The sequence below is a fragment of the Xyrauchen texanus genome, chromosome 41 (genome assembly GCF_025860055.1).
Source record: "Xyrauchen texanus isolate HMW12.3.18 chromosome 41, RBS_HiC_50CHRs, whole genome shotgun sequence".
In the NCBI taxonomy this organism is placed as follows: Eukaryota; Metazoa; Chordata; class Actinopteri; order Cypriniformes; family Catostomidae; genus Xyrauchen; species Xyrauchen texanus.
Window position 1 is genome coordinate 26,857,252 of NC_068316.1, and position 22,172 is coordinate 26,879,423.

The 22,172-nt window shown below is 36.6% G+C and overlaps 1 protein-coding gene across 3 annotated transcripts in view; it reads right to left on the reverse strand.

The window, feature by feature from the left end:
• The window catches only part of sugct (succinyl-CoA:glutarate-CoA transferase), a 135,410-nt gene that overhangs the window by 105,620 nt on the left and 7,618 nt on the right, over positions 1-22,172 (reverse strand). For all 3 annotated transcript variants that reach the window (XM_052113614.1, XM_052113616.1, XM_052113613.1), the window contains exons 7-9: positions 17,641-17,732; positions 17,182-17,325; positions 9,963-10,058 (exon numbers count right to left, since the gene is read on the reverse strand). In XM_052113614.1, coding sequence (XP_051969574.1) covers positions 9,963-10,058; positions 17,182-17,325; positions 17,641-17,732 — 332 coding nt within the window. The remainder of the gene's footprint in view (positions 1-9,962; positions 10,059-17,181; positions 17,326-17,640; positions 17,733-22,172) is intronic.

Genomic DNA, 22,172 nt, shown 5'->3' on the forward strand with positions numbered 1-22,172 from the left:
TGGTTCAGTTTTGGTTTGAATCGGAGGATTCTTCGTCTCTGCCCGCATGTCGGGAGTGTGGTTGCCATCCAGCATGCTGTGTGTCAGCGGCACTTCAGCAGAGGTTTCCTCGCAGCTCTACTCCTCACCGTCACGGTGCATGCAATCGCCTGTGGGAGCACTCTTCACAGAGGATTTCTCATAACTCTGCTGAGATTATGATTTGAACTATAATTAAATTCTTTGAACTGTGTCTCTGTCTTGCTCTGTGACAGAACGCAATGAAATCAAGTTGTGATAAAATACTTCAGAACTGTGTTGATTTAGTTCAAATTAAGCAAACTGAAAAATATTTTTAATCAAAACGATTGTCTACTATGACCTCCCTTAACTGTCTGACACGCTTTTGCTCCCAGACATTAGTTATCTGCCACTGAACATTAGCAAACATGAAGTTCGTCAGAGCATTTTGTCTGCACATTCTAAGCATCAAGTAAGCATCTCTTTGGCTGAAATATATTCAACAGTGGACAGTGGTATCACATGTTAGAAACTAGTTTTCTCAACTTAAAATTATTAAGTAATCTCAACACAAACACTTTGTGTAGAAATAACCTAGGTGAAGTGGGTAAACCCAACAAAATTTTATTCTGTCAATGTAACTCAAATACATCTTTTACTCCTCTGTGTACTGACTAGTAAAGGTGAGTGTTAGCATGCTAAATACATGTTTGTTGGAAGCACTACAGAGTCTAGTTTAGTAACTATGATATGGTTAGCACAGCTAACTCAACAAAGCAAACAATCAATTGCATGTGCAACACATGCAATTGATTGAAACCCCCAAAATTCAAACATAACAGAAACTCTTCTAAATCGCAACATAACGATTAAACAGTAACAAGTATCCCCATATATATATATACATCTTGTACAAAGAAAAATAAAATAACACTTAATTTTAACAATTACTCTGCCTACTGAGTCCCATGCAAAGAATGATGGGAAATCGAAATCCCCTTCCCAGATTCATCAATGCTATATTAACACCATTGATTGAGTAAACTAATTTAAATGGATAGAGCGCAATGAAATGAAGTTGTGACTAAATGTTCTAGGATTGTGTTGCTTTAGGTATGGATGTCTTGCACACAAGGGAAGATAATTTAATAATTCTTTATATTTCATGCTATTTTTGCCTTCTGGGTTTAAAATGAACATCGAGTCAACGTCACAGGAAGTGTTGTGCAAGGTTTAGATTTCCAATGAATTTCAGCATCTCTACGTCATGGGTGTTCTAGATATTATTCATGAGACGACGTGGCATTTAGTGTGCCCATGCATGTGACCAGCGCTTCAAAATCTCAAGTGCCACAGTCAGATGAGAGAGTTGATAGTACTGTGAATTTGAGAGAAATTGAGAAAGCTTTTCTATTTCTGTTTGAATCCAATGTCCCCAGAAGTAGCGATTTTGTTCTTTAAAAACATGAGATGGAAACGCTGCTTTAATCGCAAATTGTTTATGCAATATTCTGATTTTGCATATCAATTAAATTCGTAACTTGGATGAATGGTTAATAAAACATTTTAGTTTTGTAAATAAATTCATATATTCTTATGTACTGTTTCAAAACTTTCAAGCAGTTAAGCATAAGCCTGTAGATCAAAAGGTTTGAAAAGAAGCATAAATTCTCTTCAACAGTCAATAGTCAATTGTGTCCAAACTTTTGACTGGTAGAGTATTTGAAGCAAACCTAAAACATGAACAGCTGTCTTTTATAAATAAATCATCTGGGAGACAAACATGTTTTATATAAAGGTCTTTTTGGATGAAGTTCATTGGGTTACTGCACCAAATCATCAGTTCATAAAGCCGATTATCCATCTTAACAAGAATCCAAAATGTATGATAAATGCAAATGCTGAAATGTTTTCCTGAGGTTTTGACTAATGGCAAAACAGATCACTCTCAGAGAACAGCAGTTTAATATAAATCAAGAAGCTAATCTGAGAACTGCGCTGTCTTGCCAATGAACTCTACAGCTCAGCACTGACATATTGAGGGAATTACATGTGTAATTCTACTGTAACCATGTCAAACACATTCAGCTTAGAGGCCTTTGCTTTTTCATGAAAATAATGAAGTCCAGGTAACACAAAGCAGTCAGGGAAACCAACAAACACACACACGCACAAACAAACAAACACACACACACACACACTTCCTAGTAAATGGGGGCATACCATAGACTTTTATAGTTTATTATTATGCCTGTCAATCGATAAAAAAAATCGAATGTATTACATAATATGCACATTAATTAATGAAGTTAATTGAATGTGTTGAATATAGCAGTATTAATATTAGTTGAGAAAAGACCTAAAATGAAGATGTTTCAAAGACAATACATTATTGTGGTTGACAAAGATGAAATTTAAATGACAAAAATATGCTTTATTAGTTTGTTTTATTTCCATACTATTGAACTTAAGCCTATTGCTGGTCAACGGTCCACAACAATTCATTTTGTAATCAAGTAGACTTAGGGGCTGTTCACAAAGAATGTGTTCATGTATTATGTCTGCGCTATTTTTTAAATGTTTGTGCATGCAGATGGACGTCTTTGGATGTTGCCTCGCATCTCACTGTTTTAAAAATAAAAAGAATAATTTCTTTTATTTAAAGTGCCTCTTTTATAACACTGTGTCAAGTTAAAACGGGACCTTTGCATTTTGTTCCAATCAAAATTACACTAAATAAAAAAAGATTATTGACAGCCCTATGTATATAAAACTAGGGCTGTCAATTTAATTCTTACCCTAATACTAATAAAAAATAAAAAAAATGTAAATAACTGTGTCCAAGTAACTAAACACACACTAAATCTCCATATGAGGGGGGAAGGGGGGGACAATAGTGGCATTTTTTTATTTTATTTTTATTTTTTGTAGTACAGACACTGAAGTTATCCGTTTACCACTCACTAATTATGATGAAGGATTTGAAAAGGATTTGGTTTGCCTCAGAAATATTGAGACCAAATGTCATCTCTTAAAAACAAAGTAAAACCATAAAAAATAAACATGTCTATATTATACTAAAATGTAATCGATTAACTCTTTGCACTGAATGCAGTATATTAAATAAGCAGATTTGAATGCATTGACATTATCCTGTATGTACGCATTAACCATAGAGTATTGCATAGAGGTTAAGCAAGTTGAAGAGTCAAGTTAGGCAAAGAGAACAGCACACAGGTCATTGAGGACTTATATTACAGATGTGCCCAGACAGAAACAAATCTTCACTTAATAATGCACGTTTATGCCTGATAGAGCACTTGAGGTATTAATGAGAGTTGGCATGTAGCCTAGACCCTGAGGTACAAGGTCTGTTTTGGAGAAACTCAATATCTTGAATCAAATAAAAGCCAGAAATAGGTCTGTGGGTCATATCTATTATGGCAAAAGCAATAGATGCAAGTTTTACTTTTACTATTGCTGATGGTAAGGGTTTGAACAAACCCGTAACCCAAAGTTTAAAAATGTATTGTCTAACTGGTCTTGCACCGTTTGTGCTATGGACATGATATGATACCACAAAGCATTGGGCTTGATGAAAAAAGGTGCTCTATTACTTTTCTAAGCATTCAAACTAACCACAAAAAAGAAAATATATATATATATATATTATTTTATAATAGCCTTAGTTTGAATGCTATTACAGAAATATTCAAACCAGCCCATCTGGCACCAACAATCATGCCATGCTCCAAATCACTGAGATCACAATTTTCCCCATTCTGATGGTTGTTGTGAACATTAACTGAAGCTCCTGACCCATATCTGTATGAATTTATGCAATGCTGCCACACAATTGGCTGATTATATAATCACATGGATGATTGTTGGTGCCAAATGGGCTGGTTTGAGTGTTTCTGGAACTGCTGATCTCCTGGGATTTTCAAGCACAACAGTCTCTAGAATCTACACAGAATGGTGCCAAAAACAAAAAACATTCAGTGAGCAGCAGTTCTGTGGAAGGAATCACCTTGTTGATGAGAGAGGTCAACATAGAATGCCATACTGGTTTGAACCAACAAAGTCTACGGTAACTCAGATAACCACCCTGTACAATTGTGGTGAGAAGAATATCATCTCAGAATGCTATTCTGAGATGTGGGTTGGCACTGTTTTGGCGGCATGAGGGGGACCAATATTACCCAATATTAGGCAGGTGGTTTTAATGTTGTGGCTGATCGGTGTATATACAGTATATATATATATATATATATATATACACACACCTGTGCATACTTGCACTTAAGGAGGGATCCAAGACTTGGAGGTTCGCTCTTTCTATTTGGGCCAGTAAGAAACACCCTTACAATGCCCTATCAAATGACCAGCAACTCTGTGAGAAATCACCAAGACCACCCTAACAACTAGAGTTGGGCAGTACACTGGTATACACTGTGCGTTAGAAATCTGTCATCCAGTTGAGATTTTGCTATAACACTGTAGATATATTTGCACGCCATTAGTGGGCGAGACTGCTAAACATTATTTACACATGAGAATGAAGAATAAAAGAAAAAAAAAAAAATGGAGCAATGTTAAAATCATAAGCTTGGGATCGATGCCTTTTTCCTGCATCGATAAATGGAATATTTTCCTGATGGTTATCGATATATATCAGGCTTTTTTTCCAATATAAATAGGGCTACCAGTTGCACAATAGTTTTTGTCTTTTCAAATTTCTCAACACAACTTTGGTAAAGCAGTAGGGTAAATTAAATGGGGTCGCACATCGAACACATCTTGCGGACGACATGGCGCGTTCTAAAATTAGAAACAAGCTACTACTCTCGAGGCAGCTCAAAATTCTACAACGCCATGGAGTGAAATTGCATAGTTTTCCATTAAATTCAACCCAAATTAATATCAAAGGACAAAGATGATTTACTCTAGCCATCAGTGGATGTTATATTGTGTATTTGCATCTTTAATATAGCCTACACAATGTCTTTTCAGTTACAAGTACAGTACTGTGAAAAGTTTTATGCATTTGGGAAAAATGTTGCATAGTGAGGATGTCTTCAAAAATAATGACATAAATAGTTTTCATTTATCAATTAACCTCATAAAAAAGTCCAAAAAAAGTCAATATTTGGTGTGACCACTTTTGCCTTTAAAACAGCTCCAGTTCTCCTAGGAACACCTGGACACAGTATTTCTTGGTTGTTGGCAGATAGGATGTTCCAAGATTCTTGGAATCTTGTGGTTTAAGTTTGACAACTTAAATAAAACCTTTTCAAAGATGCATACAGAGAAGTTTGAGAGAAGCTCAGTTTGAGCAGTTGGACCATTTTCATACACTAACCTGCAAACTCAACAATGTCACTTTCATTCATAAAGAAGTACAAAAACATTTGTAAATTTTGTGTGAATACATACTGGACAAGCAGCTCTAAAATACCCAACCTATATTGCCAATACCTGTGCCTTGCGTCCTGCTTCAGTAAATGTTATATCATGTGTTATATCAAAGTGTGGTCTCCCAATGCTATTACACCAGATGCCCACCTGACTGAAATGGAACGAAAGCAAATTAGGCTTTTAATTAAAATGTTGGCTTATGTAATATATCGATGGTTCAAAAATATATCTATAAATAACGTGCTGATTAATAATCAATATTTTATGACATACCTAGAACATTCTTTTCCAATCAGAATTTAGAATTTGTTTTTTTTACTCAAATGTTACATGATGTAGCTTTTGGTTTGGTTCCAAAACATAACAAAACTTAAAATAATAATTTGAGATGAAGTATGATGTATATGGCTTACTGAATTATCCAAAAATAGGCATTACTACGTGGTTCTTAAATATATATATTTTTTGTTTTTGCATAATTTCCAGCAAAAATATCAATGTTGTGATGCATAAATTTACATTGATATAAAACTATATAAACTATATATAATATATGATATAAACTATTATCATGATACAATATTTTCATCCTACCTCCCACCCCTACTAGCAACATGCTAAAAACCTTATAAATGCATTGATTTTGGTATGTTTTTGCCTCTTGAAAACGATAACCTTAGGAAACAAAAATGTATTAGTGTAGACATGTCCTCATATTACTTGAATAACTGAATATCAATGCCCGGACAATCATAAACAAGCATCATGACAACAGGTTTCGCATGAGCAAGCACCACTTATATTCATAAAATTTTTACGCTGTGCTTATAACATTCAGAAGCATCAGTAGAGTCATTCATTGACATTCACCCAATGCAGTAAATCCGTCTTTGCTTGAAAACATACAGAGGCCTTGTTACACAACAATACCAGCTTTATAGTGTGCTCTGAGCACCCAACGGGTCAAACATTCAGTACTTCAACACAAATATGGGAGCGATTAGGCGTTCCTTCAAAACCGACAAGGTAATTAAAACAAGATATACCCTGGTTCACCGTAAATCTTGCATTTCAACACACACCTTCACCACTCTCCCTTGCTTCTTTACTTCCACCATTCTGGAACTTTAAAGGATGGATAACACAAACATTTTTATTCTGTCATCATTTACTCACCCTCATGCTGTTCCAAACTCATATGACTTTCTTGTTTTAATAAAACAAAAAAGGAAGAATGTTAGGAAAAATATATTGCATTTGTGCTCTATGGAAGAAAAAACATACAGGTTTGGAACAACATAAGGGGGAGTAAATGACAGAATTACTGGGTGAACTATTTCTTTAAAGGGGTCATATAATGGTACATGCACTTTTTCAAGTTGATTGTACTGAAATTTGTGTTGGCTGTGCCTGTACACCACCATCCTATTATGATAAAAATCCATCCAGTGTTTTTGTTTTAATCTCCTTATATATTTTCCCCTGCCTCAAATCGAGCCGTTCGACCGTGTGACGTCACACGGTCGGACGCTCCTCCCAGGATTGTTGATTGACAGCAGTGTTTCAACACAGACGTGTTCGTGAGCGAGCTGTCAATCATAGTCCGTCATCATTGTTGATACACTGGAGCAGAATGGCGCCTAAGCGATTGTGGTGTTCTGTTCTTCGGTGTAATAACGAACACAGCAGTCATTTTGATGTTCCTAAATCTGAACCGCTGAAGACGCAGTGGCTGAGTTTTGTTTACGATGGGAATATTCCCCGTCAATGCGTTCATGTTTGCGCGAATCATTTTTCACCAGACCACTTTATAAACGAGGGTCAGTATAAAGCTGGTTTTGCTAAGAAGCTGCTGCTGAAAAAAGATTCGGTACCAACTATTTATATTCCCTCTGCACCTCCAGAAGAAGTAAGTGTAACGTTTTATTAACCTTTATATTAATCTTTGCAAATCGCTTGCACGCTTCACAATGAATGTGGCTAATGTTTACACTCAGGGTACATTACGGCATGTTTTCCATAACGTTACGACGTTCTCAATATAATTCATAATCCCACGCTTATAATGAACAACGCGTTATGGTTATTGTGTTATTAAAAACTGTGTACGCAGGTGTTACAGTTAACATGGTAACACTAAGTTACACCTGGTTTATTGTATGTTACTGATTAAGAAGTAATGTCAAAAAAACAGTTATACGGAGAATAACTCCAGAACGGAGGGGCGGGTGACCAAAGCTCATTATCATTTAAAGTCATATGCTCTGAAGCGGTGTGCTGAAAACAGAGCTGTTTTTGAGCAGGTAAAATTAGTGTTTTCTTAAAATACTAATGAGAATTTTTAATAAAAGTATATTACAAAGTTTTCATTTAGACCCTAAAGATTCATATTAACTTGTACAAAAATGGCATTATATGACCCCTTTAAGATTGAAATGTAACCGACCTCTTTTGACCATGTTGCAGCAGACCCAGTGCAGCCAGCAAGACTTAAGCAAAAAATGTGATGCTACGTGTCAAACAGCAAGGCCAACCGTTCACCAGTAGAATGACCCACCTACTGGTGCCCATTCAGAATGCTGTGAGAAAGTGAGAAAAATCAAACGAGAGAAAATGTACGTCATACTGTGCACATCTGCTGGCCAGAGCTGCAAACAAATGCAGAAGCCGTCTACAGTCTTCCTACTGTTTCATACATGCTATATGAAGCGATACGAGTGCCCGCTGGGTGTGGGGTGGCATGGAAACTGGGTTCACTGTTTATCTTGAGAGAGCTGGCAGAATTCAAACGTGTGGAAATAAACCGACTTAAATTAGTAGTTTACCAAAAATAAAACAATTCTGTAATTATTTACTCACCCTTATGTATGACTTTCTTTTCTCTTTAAACACAAAAGTTGTGTGTTTTTAAGAAGGGTTGGGCTACTTTATGGGCTACTTTATTGTGCTTTTTGTGTAATTTTAGAGCTTGACAGTCCCAGTCCCCATTCACTTGCATTATATGATGAGGCTTCTAAAGACACAGTCACATTTACCTTCGCACTTCAAAATTCGGTGGCCGAAAAAGGTGAGGACGGATGTTGAGCACGTGTGAAACCTGCAAAAAACAAATTGCCAAGCAGCCTCTTTTTAGTGCTGCACTTAAAACTTTGTGAGAGTGAAGTTAAAAAGAAACTCTCTGCTAAAATTATTAAAAATGTTATTGTGAATATTCAGTGTGGCTGTAAACAAAGCACTGCCCACACAGAGGTCACTGCCAAACCAAACAACCTCCTATTGGTCAATGCGGTGAAGTCGCCTGTCAAAGTTCCCCCAACTTGAACTCCACATGAAATCCGCGAGGGAAAATTCTTTACCACCAGAAGTCCATCATGAATATCATATGGATTCACATTATGATGACTGTATTTCACCTGCAGAATTTCACCATGTGAAGGTAAATGTGACCGTGACTTAATAGGGATAGTTCATCCAAAAACAAATTTGCATTGTTGTATGGACCAACAGAGCGGAGATATTGTTCTAAAAATATTTTGTTTGTGTTCAGCAGAAGTACGTACAGTACTGGGATGGCATGAGAATGAGTAAAAGATCATATTCATTTTTGGGTGAACTATCCCTAGCTAATGTTCTGAACAACCAATTTTTGTTCTTCAAAAAAATGGTCACTTTTGATTTTTTTATTGCTCCCAGTGACAAGCAAACTTCAAGATTGTGGTAATATACCAGACAAGTAGTCTGTTTCCCTCTAAGCATCAAAAAAAGAGGTTATGTCTTCCAGAATGGAAACAATTAATTCCAGAGATGCAGCCACACGACTAAAATTAAAATATCACAAATAACATTTCAAAATCCACCCCCATGAATAATTGTCAGAAACAAACAAAGTTTGCATGCACTGGTCAGTCCTTCCTAATACTTTGTTACTCACAGTAGAAAATTCTCAGTAGTAACTAATAAGAAACGACTACAAAACAGGCAATTTAGTGAAAACATTTGTACATATTTCATTGTTGTGGCACCTGGTAATAACTGTTGGAGATTTTTTTTAATTGTTTTAGGATTGGTCCTGTTGAACAGATCATCATTGTTTGCAACAAGCACATTTTGTTGTTTTTTGGAAGCTGGTCCCCAGCACGGGATGTTGATGTGCTTCGTAAGGAGACATTTGAAAGAATACTCATACTTCCATACAAGGAAGTGTTGGTTAAGTGACTTTGACGGTGCTATCACAGTGTTTGTTTTGTCCTTGTTGGAGCTTGACAGCTGGTCACAGTAAACTGTCCATGTATGAAAAAAACAGCATGAAGATTCTTCAGAAATTCCCCTTTTGCATTTGATAGAAAAAAAAAAGGCATGCGGTTTGGAACAACATGAGGGTAAGTAAATAATAACAGAATTGCAATGTTTGAGCTTAACCAGCAAGACGTCAATTAGTGTAACAAGTTGAACAGCACGGCTATGCTCATCAACCAGCTAAACCAACATCAAATCAGTACTAACCAGTGCTTACCATTCTGGACCAGCATGAAGACATACTGTACCTGATAAGGGACAATGCTTTCGTGTGCAGTTCCCCATCGTCTGGCCTCTTTACCAGCATTGAGGTAGTTAGCAGCAATGTGAGTGAGACAAGCAACCTGTTGTTTCAGAGAAAAAAAGAGAAAAAAGAAAATACATTTTTAAATCTTAAGAACTGCCAGTAAGCTCATTACACCCAGCTGCTTTGTGAATTCAGTGAAATCTTTCGCGGCTGTTCATGTGGATGTGCCGTAAAACGGACCTCCGACTGGAATCCATTGTTTGTTACACTGGAAAACTAACCAATAAATACCTCAAGATTTGGCTCGAAATTTAAAACAAACGTCTAAAACACCACATAACATTTCAGACTCAACAATCAGCTTGGTTGACACACACACACACACACACACACACACACACACACACACACAAAATAAGTTTGAAAAACGACAAAAACAAAAAAACTAAAAGGTATGCATTTTTTTTTTATGATGCCCAGGTGTCATCAGATCAGAGGCGATGCAGCTGAGACAATATTTTGAGATGTATACTGATGAACGAAGAGGACACCGAGAATGAGAGGGGAGGTGCAATTTTTTGTCAGATCAAAGCATGTCAGTGATGATTTAACAGTTTGAGGAATGGTGGACGGAATTCTCCAAGACCAGTCCAGTCTGTCGTACGCATATAGTTGAACTCATTCATCACTTCTCAGCTAGATCACTTTTATGAATGTCTTAAACTGAGGCTTTTGTTTCCATGGTGTAAAGAATTCATTTTCTAACAACCCTTAACCATGAGTCTCAATGTCTTTAAATGATAGTTCACCCAAAAATGATAATCCTCTCATTTTTTACTCACCCTCACGCCATCCCAGATGTGTGTGACTTTCTTTCTTCTGCTGAACACAAAGATGTTTAAACGAATATCTAAACTCTGTAGGTCCATACAATGCAAGTAAATTGTGATAGGACCTTTCACGCTCCAAAAATCACATTAAGGCAGTATAAAAGTAATTCATAAGACTCCAGTGGTTAAATATGTCTACAGAAGTGATATTATAGCTGTGAGTGAGAAACGGATACATTTTTAAGTAATCTCCACTTTAACTTACATACATATTCTTTTCACACTCTGAGAGTGAAAGTGGAGATTTATAGTAAAAAGGATTGAAATATGTATCTGTTTCCCATCCAAAGTGATTGCATCGCTTCAGAAAACATATATGAATTCATTGGAGTTTCATGGATTACTTATATGCTGCCTTTTCTGTGCACAAAAAAAAAAAAAAGGATTTTTCTTTAATCAGCTGCAACAAAACACAAAATGCAGAATTACACTCTAAGATGTAAATCATTTTAAATGTTCAAGTTCAAGATTAATGATTTCTAAAGAATTGCTCTATAACTACCCATGTTTGTATCTGGATTAAAGGAAAGGGTAGTTATAGAGCAATTCTTTAGAAATCATTAATGTAAAGGGTTAGATTACGGCAACCACAAGACCATCAGTAAGGAATGTTCAAAAACGGGGGGTGGAAGGGAACTCACTTATCTCTGCCAGTTAAGGGTCTACCGCAGGAACCGTGACCCATCATCTCTTTATCCCATGGATAAAACATGTGCATCCAATAAATTCCGACCAGCCCCACTAAAAGTGATGTACAACAGAATGGCAGCTGAACTACTAAGAATATGGTACAAAATCTGTACAGTCATCAAGTTAACCCTGCACTTCTTTTCTTTAAATGGAAAGCCGTTAAAAAGTATGAGGGGGTACGAATATTCCATGGGGAATGTATTTCAACCACAATTGATCACAAACAATTGCATTATTGAAACAGTTTCAGGAAACCACATCCTTCTTTTGTATCATTCAGGGGACGAGCGCTTTGATTTGACTCTGCTCAAATGTTTTGCTGTATCATGTCAGCAATGAGAGCTAGGCATGTTGTGAAAAAAGAAGCAAACTTACATTTCTTGGCTCTATAGAATGATCTTTTCTGAAATCTAAAGGAACAAAATAATGTATGACAACATAAAAATGTGTTTCTGTGCTTGTGAATGACACTGAAGCATCTATTCATACTGCTTAGTTTATACAGAGGTTTATATGGTTTATACAATGTCCAAGGCTCTGTTCAAAAACTAGTGAGCTTATGGCACCACTATGAGGACATTTCACCTGGTATCTGGATTTTACACATGCCTTTAGTTAAAAAAATCAATAAATTCCCGCTGCGGCAACAGGGGGCAGTGCTTAGAAATTTGGTAAGTACAGACAAAATTTGGATCAAGAAAAGTCAATCTACTTTTACAGAATTAACTCTGAGATCAGTCTGGCGAGTTGAGTTTTCAGTGTGCTTTTCATGAGGAATGCTATTTGTACTATGCAAGTTGCTGTTTATGTAGAACGTTCCAAATTGGTCACTTATGAGGTCCCATTTCAGTTAGGATGCTGCCTATGTCACCTCAAACCCTATTCCAGTCCATAAAACTTTTGTCACACTTTACTTCTTAAGATTAAGATTGAGATTTGTACTTTTATTTGCAATATACAACTCATAATAGAAGTTCACATTTCGAAATAACATGTCCAAAATAATAGATCTTAAATTCCTTCATATTCTCAGTGACTCAACACGGTTTCAAAACATGTTATGCTAAAAAACTGGAAGCAGTTCAGCTGAAATAAACATTGGAGGCTACAGACGAAATCTGCCTTGTGAGATTTGGACACCTCCAATGCATTTCTGCTTCAATAAACTTTAACAGTTATTATTACAGGTTCCCTCCCTTATTCTGTGCCAAGCAAAATATAATGAGATGTTGGGTGGAGTAAATACATTTCTCATTCTGAATAAAATAAAAACATGATTTTCTATTGTGCAAAGATATTTATCAAGACTTTAGTGCAGGTGTTTTCAACTTTAGCAGACCAAGAGACACCCCAAGTTATGAGCGATAGTGAGAATAAACATACCTAAGAGCAGAGAAACAGTTCAAAGGATTTATTTACAACAAATAATAGTCTCTGTGCGTTGTGGAAGTCAGGAATAGAATCACAGAATCCTCCACTGAAGCTTAGCTGACACGCAGCAAACTGGAAGGCCACCACATGCCCGACACGTGGGCAGAGATTAGGTATTCTCCGTGGAAACCCAGCTGACACGCAGCGAACTGGAATGCAGCCACACACCCGACATGCAGGCAACCAACAATTACACGAGACAGAGACAACTAGGCAGAGTGAGGTTAGTACTCAACATCAAACTACTATCTATAATGTAAACACATTACAAACTACTCTCAACAGTAAGCAATCCAGCCAAGAACAAACAATGGTCAGGTGCCGCTTGCAGCTGAAAGTTGACATGATCAGCGTTCCCATGGAAGCAATCAGGGTTCCCGTGGAAATGCTGATTACGCACGCCAGTGGCACCTGAAACACATGAGGGCTAAAACGTCAACACACTTGAAACAAAACAAATAGGGAACGATAATGCCACGGTCCTAATCAGACAAAACCCAACCTGACAAGGTGACAGGGCATCCATGACATCACCAGAGAGAGCACGGCGGTAATTCGCACATGGCGGTCTCTAACAACTGGACCCGTGCTCACACAAAGAACGTACACGAGACACACAGGGGACGATATGCCAGGTGACACCCTACACGGACTCTGTGCAAACCCAGAAATCACCAATATGACCACAAATAAAAAGAAAATTATTAAAAAATATAAATGTAAATTAGGATCATTAAATATTGCACAAAACTCAGTGATATTCGCCCGATGCATAAACATCGCACTATTACCGCCAGAGGAAAGCAGGCAATAAACATATATGTTTACACAGCAGTAGAATTTAACCAAATAATGATATAACCTGGCATATACAGTATCCAGATGCATGGTGTAGTCAAGCAAATTTTTGGCATGTTAAATGGCATGCTAATTCAGGTGCTGAATCACAGTGGAGTGATGATGTACAGTCCTGGCAGAAAAGGCCAGATCACGGTGGTCTGCTGCATTCTCCATGTCCACGTTAACGTTAGATAATGCTCTTTGAAATTACAATGAAATAGTACTTTAAATTTCAAGAGTATTTTTAAAAGTTAACATTAATTAACAAATGTTGTTTAAATCTATTTTTTTTTGTTGGTTCAGGATACCTATTGCGTAAGACATTTAATGGACACTTTACAGTGTATAACAAAACTTTTCTTTTCAGCAACACATTAAAACATGCAGTTCTTCAGCCAGCTACGTATAAACATAACGACACACAGACAGGCTCCATGTCTCTCTCTCTCTCTCTCTCTCGAACTGCGACTCCGGCTCCTCTTTATCCCTCTCCCAGCTGATTGCGATCATTCTCCCCCAACCGTACATCCTCATCGCTCAAAAAATATCCATTGACCCCCAGTGAACCTAGAATTTCTGATCTGCAGCCAGTCATTTGCTGAAGAGGTTATTTGAGGTTTCAGGTAGTTACTATGGTGAAAGCCCAACAAAATGTTAAACAGATCTTGTTAAGTGATAATGCAGATGCGACAACAAGGTATTTCAAGAGTAAACTGCTTTACTTCCCATTCCCGGTCTTTAGTTTTCAATAAACACATACACCGAACAGTAATTATGAAGTGGCAAGACACAAGAACGGAACATAAAACATTCACCAAGAGAGCCAATGGAATCTCCTCTGATTTAACCCTGGCTGTAATGCACAGTGAAGTCTGCTTTGAACTAAATGTCTCTGTTGAATCTCAATCTGTCAGCAGACAGCCACAAATGCTTACGAACATGTAAACTCAGCAGCATCTGACACTCCATCGATTCCCACGATGCTACAATTTTGACGTCACAACTGACCGCTTGTGGTGTTGCATGGATGCTGACGTCCTCTATGTAAGCACTGCTATTTACATCACCCGTAAGCTCGGGTTTCTGGGCTGGATGGGTGGTTGGCAGGCAAACTGCTGAACATGCAATATTAACATCAATTTAAACGCTTAGTCAAAGAGCAAAAAGTATATGCCAGGTAGAAATGAATCACGATGACGTTCCCAGTGGACATTTGTAAATGGTGTACTGTATTCTCTTGCAAGGATAGATATTAAATTCTAAAAATCCTGATTCACTCATGATGTACAGGGAGGCAAGGTAATTTAGCCTACTGGTGCACTTGCAATGCACATAATACTTATATATTAGCCTTTACCCTTTAGTGTAGCATTACCCTGTCTGTCTAACATACCAGGACTACTTATGACAAGGAACTAATTGAGCTGAGTCACCTCTTTTATAAACTTTGACATTAGTCAAATGACTTGTTTTTTTCCTCAGAACGTCCATGTCTATGTTTTAATGTGATGACATTAATTGAATGTTTACATTAAATCAGTTAAATTGGGTCGGAAAACAACACATTTCTTATTTGTTTCTTTTGATTTTGGAGTAAACTAGAACTAGTACATTTAATTGACAAGTTTAATGAGAATAACCCAAAAAAGAATAATATACTAACTAAATGTATCTATTTAATCCTGCACGGTTAAGATAGAAACATAAATATGTTTATTAATTTAAAAAAAGGGAGAAAACCATTCCAATTCCAATATATTTTGTTGTTAATGTCAAAGGCTGTTTCCAATCAAAGTAAAAGCTACCCAAGTTCAGCTGATGCCAACATGTGTATTTAATTATTTGCTTCCGAGAAAAGGAAACATTTAGGAACCAAACTTAAAATAAATATTTTCAACCTACTGTATATCATGTTAATAATTTTACATATTCTTGGGCCGATGCAATTCATTGCATTATTCATACATTTCAGTGGATTAATAATCAGATTTTAAGAACAATTTTGTTTACTTGTGTACAATACAAATTTTGGTACTGTGTTGGGTTGCCATTTTGTAAACAAATAAGTATAAGTACATGTAAACATGTTGACAATCTTGACTGATTAAAATATATAAATGGAATGAAAGATATAGAAGCCTCCGTGATGTCAAATGATGACCACACTGCAAACTAACAAGGAACTATTCTTCTAACCACAGGTGGAGTACTGTAGCTCCAACTACACAACTTTGCAATGCTGTTTGCAAATGTTGAGCTTTAAAGGAATCTTCCGGGTTCAAAACAAATTAAGCTCAATCAACATCATTTGTAGCCTAATATTGATTACAAAAAAAAATTATTTCGACTCGTCTCTCCTTTTCTTAAAAAAAAAAAGGAAGCAAAATTTTAGGTTAAAGTGAGACACTTGTGTTAAAGGGCTCATTGTTTCAAAAGTAAGATTGCTTACTAAACTTTTCTATGTAAACCTTTCATTGCCATGACGATGTAATGTCAAAAAAACATTAAACCCTAAAATGACTTTAAAAATGACAATTTAACAAATTCACAGCTCAAATTATACGAGTTTTAAAAGAAGATTTATGTGTGTACTTTTATAAAATTATACGCTTAACATTTTTGCCTTTAAACCCTTAAAAAAACTGGCCCCAATCACTTCCACTGTAATTGTGTCACTGTAACCTTGACTTTGCTTTTTTTTTTTTTCTTTTTTTAAAGCAAAGGAGGGACGAGTCGAAATACATTTTTGTGGTAAGCAACATTATGCCACAAATGATGTCAATTGAACTTAACTTGTATTGATCCCGGAACATTCTTTTAAGTAATAAAGTCTGAGATGCTGTGCTGGGGTGTGTTTCCCAAAAGCATCGTTAGTCATCTATGGTCGCAAGTTCCATCTTTACCAACATAGTTCAACTATTAGGTGATTCCCAAAACCATAGTTCCAAACAACAAATCGCTGAACTATGCAGGTGCGGGTGGGAAGACACTGATGTGTGCGCGGGAAGTGGGAGAAATATATTAAAACGTGGGACTCCCACAAAATAGAAATATCTAAAAAGATAAAATAATAATTACTCAAATATATTTGAGGTTTTTAGATACAGAATATTATTTGTGTTATTCTTCTATTGCGCACGAGCAGCAAAAATAAAAGATTAACAGGAGCAGGGTTGGTGGCTAATTCCTAAAATTCTTCCTCGTTCTCCATGTGGCGGAAAGTACCACTCCGAGGCAAAATGTCTGAGCCGCGCAGACCTCTATATTGTAGTACAATTACTATATATGACTTAAAATTATATTGTCCAAATTGTAAAAATGTAATTATCCATTTGTCCGATAATGAGCCAAAAATATATGTTTTATTACCTGTGATGACAGAAGATTGCAGTCTATGTGAAGGCCCCTTCCTGTCCTCTGTCTCTGCAGCAAAGCAGCCATTATAGCTCCCTGAGTGTACAAACCAGTGGCAAGATCTGTCATAGCCACGCCTGGCCTGACTGGGTCCCCATCCTTAAAACAGAAGCAGTTAAATTAAGAGGATATAATGCAATATATACACTCACGTAGCACTTTATTATGAACACAATTAAAATTCAATCATCTGTGTTACAAAAAACATCCTGACAGCTCTTTTCCATATAATGAAAGTGTATGGGGACTGGGACACTCAAGCTCCAAAATGACAATAAAAACATCATAAAAGTTTCATAAAAGTAGTCCATAAGTCACTACATTCCAAGACTTCTGAAATAATGCGAAAGCATTCTACAATTAACTATTTTGGGTGAACTACTCCTTTAAACGCATCAAAATCACAATCCTCACCTCTGGACCAGTAATGTGCATCATTCCAGACATTGCAGACGCAATGGAGTCATAGCCAGGCTTGTGTGATTCAGGGCCCGTCTGTCCATAGCCTAAAACAAATTAACAGATATTATTATTGATTATGAGTGGAACTGATTATCAGATGGAAATGTGCTTATAACTCATAGTTTCATGTAACATGAGCATACCCAGGCTAAAATCTCAAGCATATGCTGTGTGGCCGATAATGGTTTATTTGGACCTGTGCAGAAATCCCTACAGCTGAGAACACAGGTTCATAGAGAGGGATGGCCTAGATCTGATTACATTTCAATTATCGTTGTAGCAGTCAGCTTAATTCAGTTCTAGAAATTCCACTGTAGTTCTAACACTTTGACTTTTCGCAGGTAAACATCTACAGCAGTGTTTATTGCTTTGGCAGTGATAAGGGAGGCTTTAAGAAAATCCATCATGCCATAAGAAAATAGCAGTGTTCTGTAGTAAGTTTCACAAAGTGGTATCAATTCCTTACCTCTTACCTCTCTCTTTGCTTTTGCTAGTGGTGTTTTCTAAGGCAAGCATCACAATTATTATTATTGCTCATACTATGGGATTTCGGCTTGTTGAAGAGAGGTGTAGTATTACATTTCCAAGCGATTTGACTTACGATATTCGCTTGCCAGACCATAAAATGGGCAAGACATTTAATAGACTTCCATTGAACATGGGACCCGAGCCATATTTAGAGGCCAGAATATCATAGAGACTTGTAAGTGGGCTTTTTTGATTTGGGCCAGGAAACATCCACCAAACCTCCTTTAGCCCAGGTTTCTCCACTGCAACTTTGGCACAATGTGATAGGAATCCAAAGACATCCTCAGCACATATGGGTGTGAAGGCCTATTTAATAAAGTACATATGCTGAAAATATCTCACGTTCTCAGACACCACTTAATCCCCTGTAAATTGCTGTGAAGAAATTAAACCCCAATAATAAAATGAAATGGGGAGCTTTGTCGATTCTGTGGAGACCTCAAACAATTCCAGAGGACGAATGGGAGTCTGTGGTTCTTGTTCTCCATACCCATCAGTGTACTAAACCAAGCCTGATTATTCCACGTTAACCAGACTTGAAAGTGTTCGTCTCGCCCTAAAACACTCATTCCATATCTGCATGGACCATAACATGGGTGATATACTCTGATAAAAACAGTATGAAATCAAAACCACCAATGGAACCAATATAAGTAGGTGAAAGGTATTACGTTAAATCTGGTGTTTGTATTGTTTGTATTTACTACTGACAATGTAAGCAATGTATTTACAATTTTGTTTAATATATTATTCTCTCACATACATTGTGGCTCAAATGAACAACTGCTTTTGCTTATACAGTGGAACTGCTAGTAAATACAAGGGTGACGTGGCATAAAACAAGAGAAACCAAATGGGAAAATCAAAGTTTGACGCTCTACTGGGTCATCCAAAGACCCAGATGGTTCAGTCTTAAAATTACAAAAGTCATCCATGACATATAAATGCTGTCTAATATTTTTGACATAAGGAAGAGCATTTCAAGAATATAACGAGCACACTTAATTCTTCAACCCTTCAGGAATGAGAAAAAGTTAGATAACCTTTCATAGTAAAAAACAAACTTGAATTTGATTCAAAATTCAATGCTTTCGGGTCCAAATTTTGGTCATCATTGCACCAGTAATAGCTAATCCCTATGCAAGAGATTCCTGACAACACTGATGTCCACATTTGATATATATATATACCACATGTGGGATCCCTGTCTGCAACACACACAGCAAATTCTGTCTTATATCAAATACATTTCTGGTCTGCCAAGTCATGGTTTTTAGCCTTCAGTGGGACTTGCACAAGCAATCACAATGCATAGGTTCGGCAGTACCGTTTCCTGGCTAAATGAATGCCAAAATAAAAAAAATGGGTCAATCCCAAATTGCTACTGGATCATGATTTTGCCCCCTCAGAATTAAAGCAATAAATTAAGGCTGTCAATGGGTGACATGACAGTGCAAGGACCATTACAAATAAATTAGACAAGAGTGTGGGACTACTAATGCATGTTACATACAAACTAAACATAAATGAATATCTTCCCTTATTCTCGAATTGTGGCATTCAATTAATGTGGTGGGCCAGGAGATTATTAATGATATTCTTTTAAACTAACGATTTAAAGGCTTGGCCATATTCAACAAGTGGGCCACAGAAAATTTTGTGTGGAGAAGACAACATTTATAATCTAACTAACACAGCATTTTCGCACATGATTATCAGTCAAATGACTAGTTTGTGTGATTTCATTATTTTTTTTTATAAACATAGAAACAAAACATATGAATGAAGTTATAAACTAAAGAATGAATAACAGGGTTGCAAGATTTTCAAGATTGATAAATTAAGCTATCATTCAGTGGGTACCAGCTAGTTTGTGACCAAAAGTTGGTTTATAGTTGAACTATAGTTATATAGTTAAATTTTATTGCTAAACTATTTCTCATAACTTGGAAGAAAACTATTAGCTTGATCATTCTTACAATAATTACCAGTGTTGAATTCTATTTATTTATTTTATTTTGTGGGTTCAAGCTAGATATTATGTTTTAGGTCATTAAAATAAGTAAAATATTTTACTTTCTAGTCTTTCTACTATGCTGTAAGGGTAAAAGTAATGGTTCAGATTCTGTAAAAGCTAGGACACCATTGTAAAATTTCAATTGTTATATACGGTGACGTGGAACAGGCCAAAATCAACAAGGGGGGTACTTGGCATTTGATGTCATTAAAACTAATTACTTTTAATGCCATGTTCATTTTATATTCACTTACAATCTATCTTACATATCTAATCTAATAGTTATCTCCACATAAATAATTAGATTTGAGTCTTAATTGCTTAAAACACTGGGACACCAATTTGTACACTATTTTGTGCCTGTTAAGCATCTAGGGTCACTACAAATTCACACTGACTTTAGCAGTTAGAAAGAAATTGCCAAATAACAAATATCAAAAGTCTCTGTTGTGTCACTTGATTTGAGAATGTGAGCTACAAACCACGGAACACTTACAGTTGAAGACAGAAGTTTACATAGACTTAGGTTGAAGTCATTAAAACACATTTTATAACCAGTCCACAGATTTAATATTAGCAAACTACAGTTTTGGCAATTCATTTAGGACATCAACTTGGTGCATGATACAAGTATTTTTTTCCAAAGATGTTTACAGAGAGATTGTTTCACATTTAATTGACTACATCACTATTCCAGTGGGTCAAAAGTTTACATTCACTACGTTAACTGTGTCTGTAAGCAGCTTGGCAAGTTTCAGAAAATTATGTCAAGCCTTTAGGTAAAATGCCAATTAGAAAGATATCAGCCAAGACCCCAGAAAAAAAATTTGTGGATCTCCAGAAGCCTGATTCATCCTTGGGAGCAATTTCCAAATGCCTGAAGTTACCACTTTCATCTGTACAAACAATAGTACGCAAGTATAAACACCATGGGACCACGCAGCCATCATAACACTCAGGAAGGAGATGCATTCTGTCTCCTAGAGATGAATGTAGTTTCTGTAAAAAGTGCAAATCAATCCCAGAACAACAGAAAAGGACCATGTGAAGATGCTGGAGGAAACAGGTAGATAAGTATCTATATCCACAGTAAAACGAGTCCATTATTGACATAACATGAAAGGCTGCTCAGCATGGAAGAAGCCACTGCTCCAAAACCGCCATAAAAAAGCCAGACTTCAGGTTGCAAGTGCACATGGGGACAAAGATCTTTTTGGAGAAATGTCCTCTGGTCTGATGAAACAAAAATTGTACTGTTTGGCCATAATGACCATCTTTATGTTTGGAGGAAAAAGGGTGAGGCTTGCAAGCCAAAGAACACCATCCCAACCAAGAAGCATGGGGGTGGCATCATCATGTTGTGGGGCGCAATAATCTACTGTTATTGTTCAAATATTCAGTAATTTCCTTAATAATGCAAAGACATTTGTAATTCTTTAAGTGGAATTAAGTGTTAAAATACTTTTGAGGCCACTGGAAACCAAAATGAAAGGCAATACACACAGCAGGCACAATGATACTAATGGTTATGGGAGGTTTACATTCAAGTGAACTTCTAGGCTGGATAAATCAAAGATCACTTGTCGAAACTAAGTGTTCCAGACTGATTTTACACTTAAGAAGAAAGTGAGAAATCCTTTAAGAAGGGGAAAATTAAACAATAAAGGATGAACACTGTTAATCATTCCAATTTAACTGTCCACCATCCACAACTTAATGAGGTCTTGTGGGTTATGCCTCAAGCTCTTTACAAGCACCACGAGACATGAGAATTTTGCTGTGATTTGCGATCTTACAGAGAACAGCTGAAAAAAAATGAAGTCTTTGAGCTTTTTTCATTGCCAACCACAAGAGATGCCATTGCAGTGTTGACACAATGTCACAACTTGTATGAAATGTACAGTATGTGCATTGCCAATATGGGACTACTGTTTGCTAA